The 22,744-nt window shown below is 46.6% G+C and overlaps 1 protein-coding gene across 1 annotated transcript in view; it reads right to left on the reverse strand.

Annotated features, from left to right (window-relative positions):
- DNAH9 (dynein axonemal heavy chain 9) overlaps positions 1–22,744 on the reverse strand; it is a 297,703-nt gene that overhangs the window by 271,064 nt on the left and 3,895 nt on the right. The window contains exons 2-6 of the mRNA XM_061176356.1: positions 17,419–17,615; positions 15,293–15,451; positions 14,170–14,300; positions 9,697–9,908; positions 7,926–8,159 (exon numbers count right to left, since the gene is read on the reverse strand). Of these exons, the coding sequence (XP_061032339.1) occupies positions 7,926–8,159; positions 9,697–9,908; positions 14,170–14,300; positions 15,293–15,451; positions 17,419–17,615 (933 nt within the window). The remainder of the gene's footprint in view (positions 1–7,925; positions 8,160–9,696; positions 9,909–14,169; positions 14,301–15,292; positions 15,452–17,418; positions 17,616–22,744) is intronic.

A 22,744-nucleotide genomic window follows, 5' to 3' on the forward strand; every position in this document is an offset into this window, starting at 1 on the left:
CTTTTTGCTCAGCTGTGTTCAGGCATGGCTGTGAGCAGGTGGCTGAAGTGGGAGAGGAGAGAAGGAGGAAGAGCCAGCCAAGGGAAGGAAGACATACACCCAAACCAGGAGATCTTGCCAACGACGGGGAAATGGGGCAGTCTTTCTTTAAATACACGTTCAACTTTGAAAACAGCAGTCAATTTGATTTAAATGAAATAGACTTAAATAGTAATTCAAGTCATTCAAAAAGTGCTTAGTTGCTGTCAGTGTGATAGGAGAAACATATTTGTGCAGTGGCATGTCACCTGGGTACCCATTTTTCATAATTCTGTGGATGTCAATTTCAATTTTTAGGAACTACCCTCTAACCATTTTATTTATTTTTTAACATCTTTATTGGAGTATAATTGCTTTACAATGTTGTGTTAGTTTCTGCTGTATAACAAAGTGAATCACTTATATGTATACATATATCCCCATATCCCCTCCCTTCTAACCATTTTAAAAGGCAGATGCATCTCGATGTGTTTGATTATATTGGAAAACTAGATGAGGATTTTGTTATACTATTTTATTTCTCAAGAATTCTTGAAGCATGGTCCTGGATGGTCACTGAAAGGTGTTTTATCTCCAATCTAACAGGCAAATCATAGGTATTAGAAGAATTCTTACATAATCATTCTATTTTTGGAGAAACTCTGGTCACCCAAAAAAATGGGTATTTACATTGTTTTACTTAACAAACACACAATGGGCAATACATTTATTTAGGGTTCAACTCAAGGTCTTAAACCTTTCCTTACCCTGCCCCCCATAAAAAGAACCTCCCACCCCACTTTTCTCCTGCACTCTCTATGCCCTTCCCCTGCGTAAGCTTTCTTTAGAACTCTTATAATACTCCAGCATTATAATACACTATTTGGGATTATATTACATTGTTTATTTTCTATCCATCTTTCTCAGTAGGTTGTAAACACCCCAGAGGTCCCACTGTATTTTCAGTCCCTGGAAGAGTCCCAGATGCTGAAGAAATATTTGCTGAATGAATGAAGATGTGATCTTTGACCTTTGACTTAGCGACAGCACCTCCAGGAGAAGGTGACAGGGTGGTAGAGACTCTAGGAACATTGGACTCAGAGCAATTGGAGAAAATAAGGAGAATTAGACAAGAGCAGAGAATTAGAAAGCAAGGTCAAACTGTGCCTTTAAATGTTTGAAGGGCTTTGGTCAAGTGCAAGGCAGAACCTTGCATGGTTCTGCTCTGAGGGCAAAACTAAGGCAAATGAGTGAACGGGACCCAGGAGCAGATTTGGTGTCAAGTTGTAGGTTGAACTTAAAAAATTTCTTATACTTGACCATTCTGACCTACAAGAAATAGCAATTTCATGTGGTTCCACTCCATAAAACAGAACCCTCTCACGCCTAAAAGGCCCAACCATAGACTGGGCTGCTAAGAGAGGTAGTAAGCTCTCCATCTCTGGGTGGATTTTAGAAGTCTGACATCACGGAGGTATCGTGAAGATTAGTGCATCAGGTGGGAAGTTGTCTTCCCACTGTAGAAACAGATTTATAGTAATCATGGCGACTATATCTTTGATTCTTAAAATAAATGTAAGCTCTTTTCTTTATTTAGAAGTCCTCACAAAAAAAGGCCATTAAACCAATAAGAGGTTTAAATTATATTTTTAAAATATCCATTTTTAACCGTCATCGTTGTAGACATACGAAATTCATTATGCTATATACAGGCTGAAAATGTCAAGTTCAGTGGTAGGACAGAGGGCATCGTGGAAAGAGTGTAGGATAGGGCACAGATCCCTGGGTTCACACAGCCCTGGTCTGCCATTAACCAGCTATGAGACTTAAAGCAAGACACTTAATTTTTCTAAGCTTCCTTTTCCTAACCTGCAAATGGGTTACAGAGTTACAGGGGAAGTGCCTTTGTGTGACTTCAATAAACGGTAGGTGCTGTAATTAATTTTCATTACCCCGGTGTCATTAGATCAGGTTGGTGGCTGAGAGATGTATAATAGCTAACACACAGGCGCTCCTTTTAGAGACGGAAGCTACAAAGACCATGGGGTCCCAGGCAGCTGGCTGCACCAGCCAGGTACTATTCTTACGAAAAACTGTGCAGCCTTTACTAGGGTGGTGAGGGCGGGTTCCATCTGTGCTGTGACCCCACAAACAGCAAGCCTCTTCTCAGGAGAGGCCGCACATCTTAAAAGAAATGTCTTCAGAATTCATTAAGGGCGAGCACAAAGCAGACATTCATAGATGAAAATCTCAAAGGTCATTGGGAAACAGTTTTCTTTACCTTCCGATGGAGGCCGACCTCATGCAGCTAATGTTCTACGTGACTGAGCGCTCAGGCCCGGCTAAAACGGAAGCGGCCCAATTAGGCCGGAATGAAAAGAGGCAGCGAAAGGGCTGGAGACTGAGGAAAGAGCAAAGGAAAAGCGCTGTAGATTAGGTCAGTTTATTACGTATCTGCCTGCTAATCACCGCGCACGAAGCCTCAGCAGGAAATCATCTTGTCTCCAAGTGAATCACAGCTTTACAGCAATTTCACAATGAAAGAAATGGGGGTTCTCTCCAAGCTGCTTACTCACTGCATTGTTTGAGGGAAGAGGCTGCGGGGAGAAACATAAACAGGGCACCTACAGAATCTCCAATATTATGACACAAAAATGAACTCTGTGTGTGTGATGTGTCCATGTGTCATATGCGGTGTTGTGTGCACAGTGTATGTATGTACGTGTGTGTGGTGCGTGACTGTGTCTGTGTATGCACAATATGTGTGGTGTGTGGTGTGTGTATGTATGTGTAGTGTTGTGTGCATATGTGCAATGTCTGTATGTATGTGTGAGTGTGGTGTGTAATGTGTATGTATGTGTAGTGTGTGCATATGTGCAGTGTATGTATGAGTGTGTAATATGTGTAGCGTTGCATGCATATGTGCAGTGTCTGTGTGAGTGTGGTGTGTAATGTGTATGTATGTGTAGTGTTGTGTGCATATGTGCAGTGTATGTATGTGTGTGTAATGTATGTGTATGTATGTGTAGCATTGTATGCATATGTGCAGTGTGCATGTGTAGTGTTGTGGGCATACGTGCAGTGTCTGTATGTGTGAGTGTGGTGTGTAATGTGTATGTATGTGTAGCGTTGTGTGCATATGTGCAGTGTGTATGTGTAGTGTTGTGGGCATATGTGCAGTGTGTGTGTCTCTGTGAGTGTGGTGTGTGTGTATGTGTGTACTGTTGTCTGCATATGTGCAATGTATGTATGAGTGTGGTGTGTAATGTGTGTGTAGGTACGTGTAGCGCTGTGTGCATATGTGCAGTGTGTGTGTCTCTGTGAGTGTGGTGTGTTTAATGTGTGTGTGTGTGAGTGCATGCGCACTGAAGCATGGAGCAGGAAGGCAGGGTGAGGGAAGGAATCAAGAGGCAGCTGAAGACTCTTTTCCCCTTTGATTTTTGACTGTTGCTTCAAATTGCAAAGATTTTATATACTTTTGGGATTTCCTTAGTAAGGCCCTTTCATGGAATGGGAATTATAATTTTACCCAAATAACTTATTCAGAAAAAAAGACCTAGAAATCATGTGGTAAAAATAGTGTGTGCAAATGCAGGATAGAGTGTGTCAGGACAGAAGAAAACCACAAAACCAGTGTGGGACCCTCAAAAGGGAGGGAGGGAGGGAGGGAGGGGAAGAGACCTTCAGAATCGCTGGGAGACGGCTGAGTTTGGTGGAAAGACAGTACTTGGAACCCTGTGCCCCTGGGTACTGGGTACCAATCCCAGGTAAATCTCGCTGAGCCTGTGACTTTGGGCAAGTTCATTTATGTGTCAGACTTAATGGTGCTCATTTGTTAAAGTAAAGGTTCTTATATCCAGCTCTTACGAAGGTTTTAAGGCTGCAGTTCTGGCACGAGACAGGCTCTTGAAAGATGTTAGTTCTTTCTTGGTCTATTCTTCCTTTCCCTCCCAAGGGCTGGCACGCTAAGAGGTTAGCTGCGTCATGGGGATGGAGAGGAGGAAGAAGAGGAGGAGGAAGAGGACTGCGGTTTGCGGAGAAGGCAATTACTCCACGTGCCGCTGCAGACAGACCTGCAGGAGGACAGCACCTCCGGCCACGCAGGCCCTGCCCCACCTTCACTTAGCAGGTGCCCAGAGGGGAAGCATCAATCTGCACAATAAACCTTTCTTGTTTCAAAGAGCAAGAGCAAAAGAGCAAAAGGAAAAAAGCCACACAAATCAGAGGGAAAGAAATGAGAACGATAGAGATTAAAACCCAGCCCTAAACAACTTAACCCTGGACATGAGCAGGCAGAGAGGGAAACGCACTGATGTCATTTTATTAACATCTCGGGGGCCACCAAGTGTACAGAACGGCAAGAAGTATAAGGCCGGGTTCATGCTAATTCTTGCTGGAGAGAAGCAGATTAATCTCAATTCAAACAGGCATCGATCACAGAGATACACAGAATGTTAACTAAAGGGCAACATGAAGTATGCCTGGAGCCGATCGATAAGTCTGTGTCCCACTGCACTGAGCTGAGTGGGGAAGAGACGGGGAAGCCGGGGGCCAGGGGGTGAGTCTGAGCAAATGTCTGGGAGACGAAAGATGAAAGGGGAGAAACACCAGGACAAGGGAAAGGAGCAGCCATGGGAAAAGGGAGACTCAGGTAAATGGAGGGTGTACAAAGAGCCAAGAGAAAGTGAAAAAGAGAGAGCGGAAAACAGGGAAGGGGAAGGGAGACCAGCAGAAAGGGAAGGAAGAGGGAAAAGGGAGGCGGAGGGGAAATCGGTGGAGAAAAGAAGTGGTGGAATTTGGCCTAAGAGCAGAGAAGTGAACCAGAGCCAGGGACCGAAAATGGAAGAGGGGAAGGAGCAGGAAGACAGAGGGCAGGTGACATTCAACTCATCTTCTAATTAAACTGGGGCACCTTCTTTTTATGCTCCTGTGCCCTTGATTCAGAAAGAAAAAGCAGCCTGAGAGCAGACTATTGTGAGGGTAATGACTCCAGGGAGACTGGTGGCCTAGGCTGCTTATTTTTACTGAATAAACCCAGCAGATTAGGCGCCCCAGCATTAGAATAGCTGTCTATATGCAAAGTCCCATCATTAGCATGTGTGCAGCGCCGAGGCCACAGCCCAACAGCCTTGCAGAGCTGAGCATTGCTTCCTGGCCTCCGGGTGAGGACCATCCTCAAGGCTGGAGAGCCTGCACACAGTAAAGGCACTTGTCTGCCGTGTTCACCCTGGCGGCCAGGGGCAGGGTGGAGCAGGAGAGTGTCTGTCCCCTCTGGTTAAAGGAGAGCAAAGGGGCTGGTGCTGGAGAGGAAGGGATGGAGTGGAGGGGGGAGGCTGCTCGTCAAGAACCATGGTAGAAACGGCTGCAGAAAAAGGACCCATTTAGGATAAAGCTAGATATCAATTATTTATACTCTCTGTGATCCCGGTGAAGGATTTAAGGTGAGCCTTTCATAAGATCTAGCGTCTCGCTTTCTCGCTTATACATTTTGTCTGTCTCTATTCCCTCTCCCGTCTTAGTTCCCTGGAGAATTCCTACTCCAGTTTTGAAATTTATTCCCTCTTGTGCTCCCACTTTCTCAGACCTTCTCTAGGTTAGGGACCCCTCCTTCTTGCTCCCAATAACATGCCAATTTTGCTTTTTTCATGGCACTTAATACACCTCAGTGAAACTTCCTGACTCTGTGTCTTTCCATCCCTGGATCTCCTCCATCTGTCTCTACCTTCTCCTGGGCCATGGCTACTGGTCCATGGGCTTCTTTCAAGCAAAGCTGTACCCCAGCCACCGTCCTACCTCCAGGTCCCAGCTCAGCGCCTGGTGCATGGTGCATGGTGCCTGGTGCATGGCAGTGCTGGGCCGATGCTTTTTGAGCTGGAATGAACAGATTCAATCTCACTCTCTCCTATCCTCATAATCCCATGGTTTGTGCCACTTATCACAGCCTCCCCCAATATAGCCCCTCTCTTTTTCCCAAATCTCTGCTGATCATGGCTAGAAACATGATTCTGATTCCTTCTCAGTCCCGATTGCTATTGTCTTAATCTTGAACTTGACCCTGAATTTCCCAAATTAGTTTTAGGACAAGTATTTATTTTGTTTTATTATGCCCACTACTCTCCCTGAAAAGTTCAATCAGCAAATACAGAGCTGCAAAGTGTGCAAACACCTGTTAACCACACTAAACTCTAAAACAATCAAAAGAGAAAGCCTCATGCTTTCTCACCTTGGTCGTTAAACTAACATTCATATTAACTTTTAAACAACTGCGGGAGGGCAGCCACAACTTTGAGCAAAAGTCATATTTCTTTTGCACAGGGATTCATGCTAGTCTTGTAGTTTTCAGAGCAACCTTGAGGGTGGGAGAGTGGAGTTCAAAGCAGTGGCTGTGTGGGAATGGCCAGCTGCATCTGGGTCAGCTCGCTGGTATTTTGCATGAGATTTCTAGCAAGAAGATTATGGGTAATTTGAAAACCAACTGTATTTGTCGATTGATTCCTTCGGCCTTCTTTCTGAGTCTATGATCAGAATTTCCTAAACTTCTAGTACGATAGAACTACCATTACATGATGACCAATCAAAATAGTTATTGAGGGCTTCCCTGGTGGCGCAGTGGTTAAGAATCCGCCTGCCAATGCAGGGGACTCGGGTTCGAGCCCTGGTCCGGGAAGATCCCACATGCCGTGGAGCAACTAAGCCCGTGTGCCACAGCTACTGAGCCTGCGCTCTAGAGCCCGCAAGCCACAACTACTGAGCCCGTGTGCCACAACTACTGAGCCTGCGTGCCACAACTACTGAGCCTGCGTGCCACAATTACTGAGCCCGTGCGCCTAGAGCACGTGCTCCGCAACAAGAGAAGCCACCGCAGTGAGAAGCCCGTGCACCACAATGAAGAGCAGCCCCCACTCGCCGCAACTAGAGAAAGCCAATGCACAGCAACAAAGACCCAACGCAGCCAAAAATAAAATAAACAAATTAAAAAAAAAAAAAAGCTATTGAATCATGGGTTTTTCCAGCCAATGGCGGGGGGGGGGGGCGACCACCATGTTGTCTTGGACCTTTTCTTACCCTGTTTTTTGTTTTTTACTTTTTCATTTTTTATTTGGTCATCCTATAGGCAGACACAAACGTAATAAAGAAAAGAAAGGCCAAATTTTGATCTAATAATACAGCATGGGAATTGCAGATACATTATAATTCTCTTAGTGCATTCTCCATACACAAAATGTAATGAAAAGGAGAGATAAAAGAAAGTTTAATTGCCATTAGAGAGTAAAATAGGATTTCCACTTACATCTTGAAAGGCAGCTAGTCTTAAAAATTAATTCATTTGATAAATGTTCAAGTTTCTTCCTCACTTTTTTTTTTTTTAAATCTTAAATACTACACTTTTAAAAAAAATTCAAGTACAGCTGATTTACAATGTTGTGTTAGTTTCGGGTATTCAGCAAAGTGATTCAGTATACATATACATATACCCATTCTTTTTCAGATTTTTTTCCATATAGGTTATTACAGAACATTGAGCAGAGTTCCCTGTGCTATACAATAGGTCCTTGTTGATTATCTATTTTATATACAGTAGTTTGTGTATGTTACTCCCAAACTCCTAATTTATCCCTCCCCCCCCCCCTTTGTTAACCACAAGTTTGTTTTCTATGTCCCTGGGTCTATTTCTGTTGTGTAAATAAGTTCATTTGTACCATTTTTTTTAGATGCCACATGTAAGTGATATCACATATTTGTCTTTCTCTGTCTGACTTACTTCACTTACTATGATAATCTCTAGGTCCCTGCATGTTGCTGCAAATGGCATGACTTCATTCTTTGTTATGGCTGTTACTTTTTGGATCCCTGGACGGCTCCCTCCTGCATGGAGCCGGGGGCCTGACAGGAACGAGAACACTCACCTGCACCATGCCCAGTCGCCCCAGGAAGCCATCCAGTCGCACGAAGACCAAAGAGGACTGGAAATTCCACTCCCGAACTTCCCGGTTCTCTTTGAAATAAGAATGGAGATTCTCCCTTCTGTCCTGAAACACCCGCTTGAAGAAGCTCAAGGTGTCCACGACCACTTGCAGTTTTCTCTGACTTTCTTCCACCTCACTTCTCAGGAGGTCTTCTGGGCTGAGATACTTAGAGGCCTGGAGGGCAGACAGGTTAGTGGCACTAAGCCTGGCTGCAGGAGCAGGACGGCCCACAACTCTGCCCAGCCCACAGCTCTCAACCGAGTAACTGCCCAACCAACCTTTTTCAGAAGCCTAATATAGGAAACGTCGGACCCCATCCTCAGTTCCACAGGTAGACTGGAACCTGGGTTCAAGCCATAGTCAGTGATTGCAAGTGACCAACCAAAGACAAGGAAACACAGTGAGACTTTCCTTGGGCTAGCTGGGGCTGGGCAGGTGTCCTTTCCAGGTGTTTCGTTGTGACTCATTGGCTTTCTATAGTAAATAATTCAAGTGCACAAATTCTTTGAACCAGAGGCTTGAACCTGGAAAGCTGTGAGTCTGAATCCACTGGACAGCTATCTTCACCACCACAGGGAGGGGCCAAAATAACTGGGACCTTGTGACCTCATCCAGGCCTCATTGTAACCCAGGGCTGAAGCCAACCTTACCTTGGACTTCTGAGATAAATGAGCCAATAAGTTATCTTTTTGTTGATGCTAGTTTGGGTTGGGTTTTCTTAGACTTTCAATTGTAAGAGTCCTGGCTGACAAACATGCAGTGATGGAACATCGCTGGACTAGGAGTCAAACAATTAGCTTCCGGTCCTGGGTTGGGTGACCTTTGGTGACTCAGTTAAACTCCCTGAGCTGTAGCCCTCATCGTTAAATAATAATAGTAAATTAACAAGATTCTCCCTGCCCACCTCGCAGGGTTCATCCACAAATGACGGGATGTCACAGCACTTTGTAGCCTTCAATGTGCTCCACAGATGTGACTTATTTTTAGTTACTCTTTAAACATGCTCATTGTTTTCTCATGGTCCCAGCTCCTCAGAGGTAAAAGGACCCAATTTGGGGGGGGCAGATCACCCAAACCTTGTTAAAGGCCTCATTCTGTTTACAGGTGCCCTCCTCAAGGTTTACGCTACCCTGGTTGGTGCTACAGGGGTCCCTAAGGAGCACAGAGCGTGTGAGCCAAGAAGCTGTTTCTACATAGCTCACAGGCAGTGAGTTCTTAGCACGTGAAGGCATGATGTGAGCCTTGCCATACAGGATCACACTGGAGCCTCACAGCCACCCAGCAACTCTCCGAGGCAGGTCCTCTTCTTCCCACCCTTGCACAGAGGGAGAGTGAGGCACAGGGCAGGTGAGCGACTCACCCAGGCACACACAGCTGACAAGTAGTGATGCGGGATGTGGCACAGGGACGCCTGACTCCAGAGGCAGCGTTCTTAGCTGCTGGGCTTTGCTGCTGACCTAATACCAGGCCGTTAAGATCCTTAAGGAGGTTGAAATTTACCACCCCGACCCTGCGCCTGACCCGGGTCCTCCCAAGGATCCCAGCAGGACTGAGAACACCTTTGTGAGTTACTGGCTGTGATGATAAAACAATTCAAGTCTGAGAACCCTTTGGACCCTAATTATTTCCCTGCCCTGAAAACAATGGACACTTTATTCTCCTCATGACTCGGAGCCATCCAGCGAGAGGTTGGGGAATCCTGGGCGCAAACCTGCTGGACCAGAAGGTTGCAGATCTCCTGCAGCAGCACCATCAGGCGCCCGGGGCAGCGGTACAGCTCACACGTGGCCCAGATCAGGCAGACCACGTGCAGCAGAGGCCACAGCCGTGGCTTCACCTCGGGAAACTCCAGGCTCTCGAGCGTTTCCAGGTGGCGGTGCAGCGGCACCAAGTGCGTGTGGATGTCCCGCGCCTCCATCAGAGCTGGAAGGAATTGGAGACGATGGTCACCTTCCTGGCTTGAGGCTCACACCCACGGAGCGGAGCCCTGGGGCCTGGAAGTGAAGGATCTGCAAAGCAATGGCTGCCATCTCTTCCTGCGCTAAGGGAGCAGAGAGGGCTGGTCCCTGAAAACCTTCTAGCTCTTATGAGGAAACACTGAACACAGAAGAGCCCTGGGCAGCTGGGATAGTGGTCTGAGGAGGCTCTCTTATAAAACTCCTGTATCTGGACCTCTTCCTGGCCCTCCCAGCCCCAGTCTGGTGCTCTGCCTGTAGAAGACGCTCAGTAACTGTTTGCTGTTTCCTTTGCTGCTGTTACCTCCAAGGCAATACAAGATAGATGACAGAGGACAGGTTTTAGAGTCAGAGAGATCTGCCCTCAAATGCTGATACATCAAATGTATGACCTTGGGCATGTCTGAACCTCAACAACAGGCTGAACAGTAACTAATTTAAAGGTTTCTCATGAAGGTCTGAGGGCAGCACACACAGAATCTTCATACACAGCTAGCTCAGTGCCTGGACCAAAACAGGCGTTCCATACCTGCTAATGTCTCTGATAAATATTTGCTAATAAAGAATCTCATGAAGCTCTTACGGAGGAGAAGTCACAGGGAATACAGAAATAGCCCAGGCTGATTATGGAAAGGTTCTGCTGGTATTCAAAGCCGGAAAATCTCCTGCCATTTCCTTTGAATGCAGGCAAGGAAAGAGAGCAGCTTCCACCAGCCATCCTGTGGTGGCTGAGAGGGGAAACTAGGAAAACCAGTAGCTCTGGGCACTAATTCTGCAGAGCCACTTACAGGGAATGCAAAAGTCCACTGAACAAACTGAACGGGAAGGGAGGGTTTATAAAGGCTGGTTCTTTCCTGGGCAGATAACCAGGCACTGTTATGTGACAGCAGATGGTCTTGGGTTATATTATGTGGATGAAGCTCTGCATTCATCCTAAAGGAAACTCAAAATATATATTACTGTATTTAGTAAGCAGTTGCAATATGCCAGGCACTGTCCAACTCACGAGACATATACCAACTCGTAGAAAACCCTGTGAGGTAGCTTTACTACTCCACTTTATAAGGAAAGACATTAAGACCTAAATAACTTGCCTAGACTGTGAATCGGCCACCCCTGCCCAGCTGAGTAAAAGGAAGATTATACCCCAAGTTTATCATGTTGAAGCCCTGGCTTGATGGCTGTGGGGCTCACTACACACACGAGTTTGAGAGGTGTACCTTATATCCCAAATGGACTTGTGGGAAGGACTATGTGAATCCAATTTTTGAAAGTCAGATGTCATGGTAAATTGATTAGAGCAGCGATTCTTAAATGGGGGAGCTGACGGGAGTATCAGAACCACTGTGGCGTGGGGGGGTGTCAGAATCCAACAGCCACTCCAATGAGCACACGCTCGGGCTTTCACATGGGCCTTGAGGGAAGAGAAACTGAGACCATTGTGCCAGAGGAGCTTCCTTTTTATGTTATATTTTTTAATAAGCAAAATCTCCTTTAATCATACAAATAGGCACGCCCCTGATTTTTAAGAGCTCAACGTTTGAGGGCCAGCTCATCTATTCCAGGGTGCAATCACCTTGGCTCACAAGCCAAATGAAGACAGAGATGAACAGAGTTAGGCGCACAGCTTTTAAAAAATGCAAATATAGGGACTTCCCTGGAAGTCCAGTGGTTAGTACTCCGCGCTTCCATTGCAGGGGGCCTGGGTTCAATCCCTGGCTGGGGACCTAAGATCCCACAAGCCGCACAGCACGACCAGAACAAAACAAAACAAAACAAAATTCAAACATAAACCCCAGTTGCACAGGGATATCTGTGGTTTGCTGATAAATCTTTAACAACAAGCCCTTCTGGGACAAAAGCCTTGATCTCAAAAGCCTTTAGCATTTGCCAGTTTCTGGGGTGTAAATACTCCCAATCTTCCCACCATGTCTGATCTCAAGCTACTAACTTGACGTCACTGAGTGCTAGGGAGGGCGCTTTGAAAAGAGTTGCGTACAGTGGGCTCTCTTGAGAAACTGTGAGCCAGTCCACATCAGCTCCAGAGAACCCCTGGCCTTTACTTCTCTCAACACACATCCACCTACAAATATCCTGGACTGGCAACTGGGCCGTACTGTGCCGACCCTGTTCCCTAGTGGCCAGAGGCGAGAACTCCCCACTTAGTCTTTGCTGCCCTGGTCCTTTCCCCTCCAGGGTATCTCTACTTCCGGTTTCCAAGGTTCTTCGTTGCCCAATCAATTCCACTTCAGACAATCTTGCTCCCACACATTTTCCTACATCCTTTTAACCTCCTTCTTTACTTCCCACGTGCCCGCTAATCCAGGCCTATCTCTTTTCCTCTCCTTCTCTTCCATCCATCTGTAAGCCAAAGAACTACCCTGATTGTGACTGATAAGAACAAGGCACATAGTATATCTGTGCAGAATAAAGACAGATGCTCTGAAATGAGAAAATCAGTTGCAAGCTTCTAAAACATTTTTATTCTCCATAGACCCCACCAATATTTCTGACCAAGTCTCTACCTGGCAACTCTAATCAAAATTTCTTTTCTTCCATCATCGGGATTGAGTTATATATTTCAAGGATTTCTATTTTTACAGTGGTGTTTCTCTGGGACTATTATGATGATATTGTTTTTTCTAATTTCTTTTCATTGCTGTCCTATACTCTTCTGCAAACAACTTTTAGAAGCTGGCCTGGGGAACCGAATCTTTTAGAACTATTAATCAATGTGAATGACTGTACTCTATTAATCTATTAATGTGAAAAATATATTTGGGGCTCTAAATAACCAACTCATAAATATACTTTTACTATATGTTTTATTTCAGAGCCTCAAATTTCAGTCCTTTGCATAGCTCCTTTATGATATTTGTCATGACTGCCTACAACCTGTTGTATTACTTCATACTTTTCTCTAAATTGACTCTCATTTTAGTCTAAATAAAATCATATAAAATGAAAACTTTAAATCTCTACTATAAATGGAAAACTTGTATCATGTGCCAAAAAAAGTTACCCGTTAGCACATTTTAAAATACACCTGTCCATACATCTCCCACAACCATCTCTCACACCAGCAGTGGTACACATATCACTTATGGGGACACTATCTCATTTGAATTGGAGTATAAATTGGGAATAACACTTGATTCCTCTGGCACACAAAATCTCTCAGAGAAGCAATAAACTGAGACCCCAACAGGGACCCCATTCCAAGCCAGCTCTAGATGCTGGCACAGCAGCCTCCAGGATGAGATTTTAGGGCCCGGAAGGACCTCAAAGACCAGCTACTTAAGCCAGTTCTTCTCTGTTATAAAGCGCATGCCAGAAACTCCACCACTGGAACTTTCATTCCTTTATCTGAGTGGTTTCCAAACCCTATGGGAGAAGGTGGGACAGGGGATCCACCAATGGGCTCTGGACACAGGACACTCCCTATTTAGCAGAGCAAATACACCTTGGCAAGTTTTAAATTTTGGACTCACATAGGAGATTGCATTGAAGGAAAGTTCTGATAGAGAAAAAGTGTTTGAAAATCACTGCTTGGGTTAAGCTTAAATTATATGAAATTGCAAACACCTTTAAAAGCACATTCTGACCTACAATACTGAAGAGCTGGGAGGAGTTGTGATAAGAGAAAGAAGCAAAGTGCACTGATGAGGAGAGAGGGAGCCCTGAAAAATTTTACCTCTTTCTAATTATAGACTTTGCTGGATTTGCAGTTTTGACAAGGGCCGATCTTGTCTGGTGCTCAGATGGCCAGGAAATTGCAGTCCCATCCGACAGTAGGCGCAAAAAAGGCAGAATGGAGCTAGAAATGGAACAGAGACTTCCCGAGGAGCCAGGGGGTGGAAGGAGGTAAACTGCAGAGACAAGGGATCACAAAGCGCATTTGCCAGTGCGGTACAGTCAGTCAGGAACTTCCGCCTACCCCACCTTACAGCAGCCCAGGGACGCAGGCGGGAAGTGTGTGCACTGCTCCATGGCACACTCGAAAGCTCAGAGAGGTGAGGCGGCTCTGTCAAGGGCACAAAGCGCTGGAAATGCAGACAGAGCAGAGGGCAGCTGCTTCCCTGCCTCTGCATTTGGCCTTCTCGCCCCTGCGCTAGACTGTCTCAGGTTGGAGGCTATGAGGACTGGAAGCTGCTGAGATCAGAGAGGAAGATAATTCAGCATAAATACGAAATTTCAGTCAATTTATGAAAATACGTGCGGGTCCTCACCTGCTACAACATCTCTGAACATGGCTTGGAAAGCTGGGAAGTAGCTGCTCTGAAGCTTGTCCAGAAGCCCCGCCATGCCCCTCACCTTTATCGTTCTCAGTTGATTATAAATGTATTCCAGATCCTCAGACCTGCAGCACCAGGAGAAGAGTGAATCCACGTGAACATCAGGAAACACACATCACGCTGCGATGACCCACCCTCAGACAGAGAGAGGAAGCCTGCCTCAGGGTGCTTCCGCAGAGGCCTCTGTTCCAGAGCAGTGAGGGCCAAAGCCTGAGTCTGGAACACAGGTTCAGAGGGGCAGCTCCAGGAGGCAGCAGCAGGGAACACTGCTGTGACCATCTGGTGGCTCAAAAGCTTGGCAGCTGGAGGTCACTGGCTCTTGCAGGAAGGTTTGGGGTGCGGTGAGAGAGGTGTCAGGGCAAGGCTGCTGGAGGAGGGCCCCGCAGTAGGTCAGCAACCAGGCAAAAGGATGGGGCATCTCAGCATGGGGTGCAAGTGGGACTGGAGCCCTACAGGCTTGCCTGGTCACAGGACGTGCAAGGACAGGGACGCCTGCCTCAAACATCTGTCGGTCTCCTTTCGAGTACAAGATTAACCAGCACAATGATAAATAGGAGCAGGGAAATGGGGAGGAAGAGGGGGAATGAGCAAGAGCAATAATTAGGTCCTTCTGGAACCTGTGGGGCTAAGACACAGTGGACGATGGACTAATGACCGCCTGGAACCTAGGAGACGCCGTTCAGTGGTGAACTGCCAAAACCCCTCTCTTTCTCCAGATCCTACAAAAAATGTGTGCATACTGACTGTCCAAGGAGAAGGGAGTAGACAGTAGAAAATAGGAGAGTTAATTAATTTTACATGTAATTGAAAGAGCCTTTGAAGAAATGCCAGAAGATACACTGACGGTAGCTCAAGAAACGAGGCATGACTATTGAACCTTGGGGAAAGTGTCACCTCCCAGTGCACAGAAGAACTGCATTGACCCGAATGACACTGAGCTGTCTGCTCCAGGGGTGATGAGAGATGCCTGGGGGTGGGACCAGACTCAGTGGCTGCCTCCCCCAGCCCATTATCCTCTGAGAGACATCTGCTACCCAGGGTTTGAGCCTGTGCCTACCTGCTCTTCCAGAACGCCAACTCCACCTGCGGGGTGGGACTCTCCCCCTGTAGGAGAGGCTGGGAAGACTCCCTCTTGAGTACCACCTGGACTTGGTGGCTCCACTGGATCACTGCAGACTCAATGGCATACATGACTGACTTGTCCACAGAATCCAAGCTGTGAAAGACACAACAAATCTCCTGGGACACTGGAAATAGCTTAACTCTGGGTGTCCCCCAAAACAGAATCCCAAATCTTTTAAAAACAGGTGGGAAATTCCATTTAGTCCAAGCACTCTTAACTTTTGTTGGATAACAGGCTCTAATGAGCAGTCAGTGAAAAGTACAGATCTTCTCCTCAGACAAGCTGCTTATACATGTGTGTATACAGTTATTCATACACAATTATTCAAGATTCAGAGGCTCGCCAATATTCTGAAGGCTAGTTTAAGAACTCTGAATCCTATCAAGTCTTTCCGTCAGTGCAGGAATACATTGGACAGAAAACATCCAAATGGTCACCCAACCCTTGCTTGAGTCCCACCAATGCCAGCCAGCTCCCTACTTGACAAGGCAGCACATTCCTCAGATCAGCTCTCCCCGGGAGACAGTTTGTCTCTACTTTGAACCACGTCTATCGCCCTGCCAGTTCCTCATTTGGTCTTAGTTCTGACCTCTGCCGTAAGAGGAAATAGGTTACTTTCTCCTCCACAAGGCAAGCTATCAGACATCCAAACATTACTATCCCTTGTCCTCACTTTTCTAATGAAGAATGCAATTCCCATGCATTCCCCCCATACACCTTATAAATAAACTAACTAAGGATGTTTGGAAGGGATTAAAAATCAAAAATACATTTTGGTTGCCTTTTCACAAAGTCTGAACTGACAATAGTTCATGCCAAGAACCCAGGACATGGGTGACAAAGAAAGAGAATCTGTCACTTGCATTTTCATGCCAGAAACCTACCTTCACTTCATTTAATTAAATTCATATTTGCTGAGCAATGATATGGCACAAGTGATTATGGACGGTATTAAAGGGAGAAGATACTCACCTCCCTGAAATATGATCTAGCCTTTTGGGAAATTATCAAATTTGAACAAAGGGAGACAAACTCAGCAATGATTATATACACGCACAGTGAATGTTATTATGTTAAAAGAGAAAAGGAATAGGAAAATGCTAATTTGAATTTATTTATTTTGAAAATTGTGTATTTTTATTAAACCACAGTAAGTTTTACAGTTAACCAGGAAATTGCTTCAAATTATATATGTAGCAAATTACTTCCAACAGCAAAAACTCATTATAAAGTACATTGCTATCCCATGCATGACTTATTTTTCAGATAAAATCATGGGCCCTGAATACATAATGATGACATAATATATTTGGAGACTCCTGGCAACATGGCAGACCAAGCACATGTAGGAAGATGGCCTGTTGCCACAAACATATAGAAATGCTGGATAGAAGATGATTAAAAAATAGCATTTAGATATACAGCCTGGCTTAAATGAAAAAGAAAAGAATCCCCACAGGACAGAAGCAAACCTGGAATGGTAAGTGGAAGCTGATAGTTGGTATCACTCTTACATGGAGAAGAGGATGAGGCTTTAATGTCTTCCCAGGCACAGGAGGCATGGACCTCAAGCCTCAACAAAGCCAGATTTGTTTCTGTTTGGAAAAAAATCCCCAGGACCTGAAAAAAGTCTCCAGCTGCTGGGGGAGGAGGGTCTGGACAGTGATACTGTGTGCTGGGTAAATGCTGGGAAGAGGCGTGCTGTCTCCCAGACCGGACCTGGGTCTTTGCCAATGATGAGACACTGTCCTGATAAGCGAGACACTGTCCTGATAAGCGAAACACTGAAATCAGCATGGCTACTCTCAGCCCTGAAATAGTTCTGAGCAGAAAAAAGGCCATGTTGCCGTGATAGCCTTAAAAGACATCGGGCAGACGGACTGGGGCGAGGGTAGTCATCAGCACAAAACATACAGTCTGAGGATGCTGGCAAACAGTGGGCTTGTGTGCAGAACAAAGATATGCAGAGTCAGGAACAGAAAAGTCGTAAAGAAAACACTCAGATAAACCGGCATCTCCCATATCTCTGAGGCCCATACGGCCAGCCTGGTGGTACTTACGCGGTCTTACTTTCAGAATCCACAAACCCCATTTTTTCTGAGCCGACTGGAAGAGGCAGCAAAGTTTTTCCCTTCGCTTGCTCGAGGAGAACCAAGAGGTCACACTGGAGGCTGTGGGCGTGTCGCTGGACATCTTGACAAACCACGTGGGGCCAGTCTAGGTGATTCTTCTCATTGGCCAGGATGGGGATGACAACCTGGGACAGACGTGCACAGAAAAGAAAGGCAGGCAACTTCTGAAACCCTAAAGACTATTCTGAGAAAGGTCGAGAGAGCTATATACAACCTTCTGCAGGTCCCTGCTCTGTAAGACCTAATTATTAATAACCAACATTATGTACTGCCTTGGCATCTGGTAAAATCGGGAGGGCCTCGAACAGCCTATCCACAAGTCTCCCTGCCCACTCTGCTCCTGCCCCTAAGGCCCCTAGTCCAGCAGCCCTGCTTACCAAGGGGACCAGGCACGGCCGCCGCCCATCCCTGAGGAGTGGGCTTCAGTTCCAGCCAGTGGAATATTCACGCAAGCCGATCCCATCCTCCCACAGGAACCAGTGGGCACCATACCCTCTCGATAGTACAAAGCTTGCCTCCCACAGCCCCTGTGCATTTGCTCTGTTCCCACGTGCAACCCCCCATGTGGCCCTGCCTGGCACAGCATCTCCCTCCTCTGGACTGTATCTGTGCTAATAACCTGCGGGCAGTCTCATCTGTCCAGTGTTAAAGTGTACGGCCATCCCCCGAACCCTAGGGCAGGAATCCCTTCCTCATCAACGGGTGAAACTGTCACAAAGGCCAAGAGGCAAAAACAGGACAGATGCAGGTAAGCATGACCCTCTGTCTACAGGTGGTCCAAGAGGGCATTTTAAAGAAGCAAGCCAAGTTGAGGATCTTGAATCTGTCTGTAGGGTGAACCTGATTGGTTTTGGCCACTGAACATAGTCCCCCTTCTCTTAGTATTCATCTCCAGATCCAGAGGTAGACATGTGAACAAATGTGGGCCAGTAACAGTCAGGCCAAAGTCTTTTATCTGGACATTTTGAGGAAGAGAAGCTTTCTCTTTCTACGAGTCTGGAACAATTGGTGGCCAACTTGCTACCATATGGAGCCTTCGAATACGGTCAATATGGGGAAGAGAGAGTTTACAGATGGAGGAAAAACCAAGTCCTATGACATCATTTGAGCTCCTGCATCAGGCTGCTCTTGAACTTTCTGAGCTGATTTAAATTGAGGTTTCTACCATTAGCAACTTAAAAAGTTGTAATTCATGCAACTCACTAGGAACCTCTGCCTGTCAAAAGTTCACAACTAATAGAAAGAGAATACTAGAAAGAAAAACAGATGATCAGGAAATGTGATAAGGAGCTGCCTAGCAAAGAGTGAAAAGAAAACATGGACTTAAATGGTGAAAAGAAAACACGGACTTAACATATACGACCAATGAGTCCACGTGGCTATGAGATAGAAGGCCTGGACCCAGCATATGAAGCCAAGAGAATGACCCTTGCCTGGTCTATCTGGAAGCAATCATTGAACTGAGAACTTACAACAGCAGGTGAACAGAGGGTGCCAAGAGATAAAATGTCACAAATTGAGCTCTACTCACATTCATGTTAAGAAAGGACCCCTTGGACCCATGGCAGGAGGCCTAACAGGGCAGAGGGGATGACCAAGAATTTTTCTAGGATCTAAAAGGCAGGGACTGTATCTTATACCCACAGTCCTCCCTAGGGTCTGGCATACAGGAAGCACTCAATAGAGGTTCAGAGAATAACTGAAATATATGCTGTCTGAAGAAAAAGTGGTAGGTGGGCTTAGGTGCATTTTGGAGGGCTTTCAGTGAGAGAAAAATAGTGAATATGAACTTTCTATGAAATGAATATTCTCAATGAATATTTATCAAGAGTCTACCACATGCTAGCACTGTTCTAGGTGCTTGGAAGGTACATCAGTGAACAAAACAGACGAAGATTCCTGACTTCATGAAGTTTATATTCTAGGGAAGAGACAGTCAATAAACCATAAGTTCTGTGAAAAAAAATGAAACAGGTGGGCTGGAAGTGATGTAATCGTAAATAGAGTGATTGGTGCAGATCTCATGGAAAAGGTAACATTTGAACAAAGACTGGGGAGGATAGGGAGAGCGTTGTGCAGACCCTTGGGGGAAGTATATTGAGGGTAGAAGGAACAGCCAGTGCAAAGGCCCTGAGGTGGGAGCATGCCTAGTGTGATCAAGGAGCAGTGTGGAGGTCAGTGAAACTGGGACAGGATTGGCAAGAAGAGTAGGGGTGAGTAAAAGGGGTCAGATCACACGCAGCCCTGCCTGTGGGATTTTGATTTTTACTCTGAGAAATGTAAATCATTGAAGGGTTTTGAGCAAAGGACCAACATGGTCTGACATCTTTTTTAATAGGATCGCTCCAGCTACTGTGTTGAGAATAGACTCTCGGGGACAAAAGTGGAAAAAGAGATCGGCTAGCAAGTTATTGCTATAATACAGAAGAGAGTGGCTTGGCACAGGGCAGAGTAGAGGAGATAGTAAGAAATGGTTCAATTCTACATAAATCTTGAAGGCTCAGCCAAAATGATTTCTTAATGGATTAGTCGTGTGAGTAAAAAGGAGTCAGGATGATTCCAAGGTTTGGGACTTGAGCAACAGGAAGAAGGGAACCGCCATAGCTGACGTGGGGAAGAATAACGGTGGAGTTAAGTTCTTGCGGGAAGAATTGGGAGTAGGTTCTTGGACACGTTAGAATTTGATAAATCTACTGAACTTCTAAGTGGGGACACTGAATAGGCAGCCGGATTTGGTAGTTGGGAGCTCAGAGAAGAACAGTCTGGAGATAACAAATCTGGTAGATGTAGATGAGATGATTCATAAAATTCTGAAAGGGAGTGAGTGCCCCCCAAGGAACTGAGTATATACAGAGAAGATGCCCAAGGGCTCTCCAATGTTAGCAAGTTAGCAAGAAGCGGGGGTGGTACCAACAGGGGAAACAGAAGAAATGGCGATTGTGAGAGGAGGAAACCAGAAGACTGGTGACCTGAAAGCCAAGGGAAGAAAGCGCTTCCAGGAGGACAGGGTCATCATGAGCTGTGCCAAAGGCTGCTCACAGGTCAGGCAGGAAACAGACTGAAACATGGCCATGTGATTCAGACAAGTAGAGGTCACTGGCGACATTGACGACTCTTTCTTCTCCACGCAATGTGGGGGTAAGAGCCTGACGAGTGAGGAAAAGGATAGGACACAGCAAGACTAGACATGCAGTCTAGACATTTTTGCTCAGCTTCACGAGGGCGGGTATACAGTAAGCAGGGAGTTGGAGTTCACCAGATTTATGGTTTTGCCAAAGACGTACGACAAAGCAAGACAGAGGCCGTGATGATAATGATGGAGCACTTGAGCTGGGTAAGGGGGGAAGGATGTGGGTGTGGAGGATGGACAGAGGGCAGGCGGCAGGATCAACGGGCTGCAGGTCCTAGCAGGGTCACAGGCTTGTGGCAGGGGGCTGCTGGGGAGAGTGAGCCGGAAAGACAGGAGTAGGGTCAGAGGAAGAGGTGCCTGGAATTGGATCGCTAGGGCATGTGGTCTGGTAATGCAAGGACTGGGAACCGCATGGGAAGGGGTGGTTAAGACAGGAAGGGCGACAAGGTCAGCGGAAGAGGAAGGTTCAAGGGGCCCAGAGGCCGGGTTAATGAAGGATCACTTTTGTGTCTATTGAAAGAGCCACGTGTTAAGACGGGAGCAACGCTGGGGGAGAGTCACAGTGAGCCGGAGCCCGATCGTGGCGAAATGAGGGCAGTGCTATCAATTTATGACACAGCAATGGGGGGAGACGGTGGCTTTGTCTAAAGGCATCAGATTCAAACCGGACTGCTTTCTACTTGAATCGAGAAGGAGCAAAGAGGAACAGGGATGCCTGTCCCACCTCGGAGCTAGAAAGGCTGAGTCTCTGGGGAGAGATGAGTTTGGGTTAGAGCAAAGTGACAAGGGTGGGTGACAGGAAGTGAGGAAGCTTTTAAGGGGGATGTAGAGTCACAGTAGTTCTTGTCCTTTAGGGAAAACCTACAACTAATGTTAACAGAGAACCAACCTGACTCCACGTTGTATCTATTCCTTTAGCTCTAACCGTTGTGCTTTGTTTCCTGTCTTGATCACGCTGGCTCTGCATCTTTGTAAAAGGATGTTGCCTAGAGCCTGAAACACACATGACAGCCTATTCCCAAGGTTCTGCCTCCCAGGCTTGACCTTTAAAGGTGTCAACAAAAAGTTGCTGAACAGAGAATAACAATTGTCCTGTTGGAGGTTTACACTGTGACCAGACCTTTGTGAACAGCTGCAAGAACAAAGGATTCAAGCGCCAACAAGTCTGTAATACCAGCCGTACCTCCTCCCCGCTTTAGTACAAAAGAAGCTTGAATTCTACCTCAGGGAAGGTGGTTCTACCAGCCCACCTTCTTCTTGGGCTGCTGGCTTTCCGATGAAAGCCACTATTCTTGGTCCCAACACTTCCTCGCTCGATTTATCAGCCTGCCTTGCGACGAGCGCTACAGGCTTGGACTCAGTGATGCTAACACACTCTATTCCAAGCGTCCTGATCGGTTATTTTAAATTTCACAAGCCTGCAAGGTGCTTCGATCCTGACAGAGGTGAGCTAGCGTGCTCACACCATCCCCACCGAACGCGACAGAACCAGCACTGGAACCCGGGTCCCCCAGACTCCAAATCCCATGCCACTCTCACGGGGAAAAGGACCCACACTTTTACCGGAAACAAACCTACAGCCTCCTTTTTCTGCCCTCAACAACCCATCCACCTACGCCCACCGCTGCACTTGCTTAAGGGAAACTAAGGCAGAGGCTGTGGAAACGGCAAGGAAGGCAAACCGCAGTACCTGAGGGAACCGGAATGCTCCAAGATGGCGACAGGGCAGCCACACGCAGAAGCGTCGCGACGCTCGAGGAAAGGCGCTCCCGACGCACGCACGGAGGCTCTGCGCATGCCCGCTCCTGCTGCCCTGCCCTGCCCCGCGCCTCCCCGCCCTTGCTGTTCACCCGGCTTTGTACAAAGCACCCCTCTCCTCACCTGGGGAGAAGGCGTTTTCAGAGCAGGAGCTTCCCCCTTCTGCATTCCTTGATTAAAGAATAAAGTTTCTGGGGCTTCCCTGGTGGCGCAGTGGTTGCCAATCTGCCTGCTAATGCAAGGAACATGGGTTCGAGCCCCGGTCTGGGAAGATCCCACATGCCGCGGAGCAACTAGGCCCGTGAGCCACAATTACTGAGCCTGCGCGTCTGGAGCCTGTGCTCTGCAACAAGAGAGGCCGCGGTA

The sequence above is a fragment of the Eubalaena glacialis genome, chromosome 19 (assembly GCF_028564815.1).
Source record: "Eubalaena glacialis isolate mEubGla1 chromosome 19, mEubGla1.1.hap2.+ XY, whole genome shotgun sequence".
Classification (NCBI taxonomy): Eukaryota; Metazoa; Chordata; class Mammalia; order Artiodactyla; family Balaenidae; genus Eubalaena; species Eubalaena glacialis.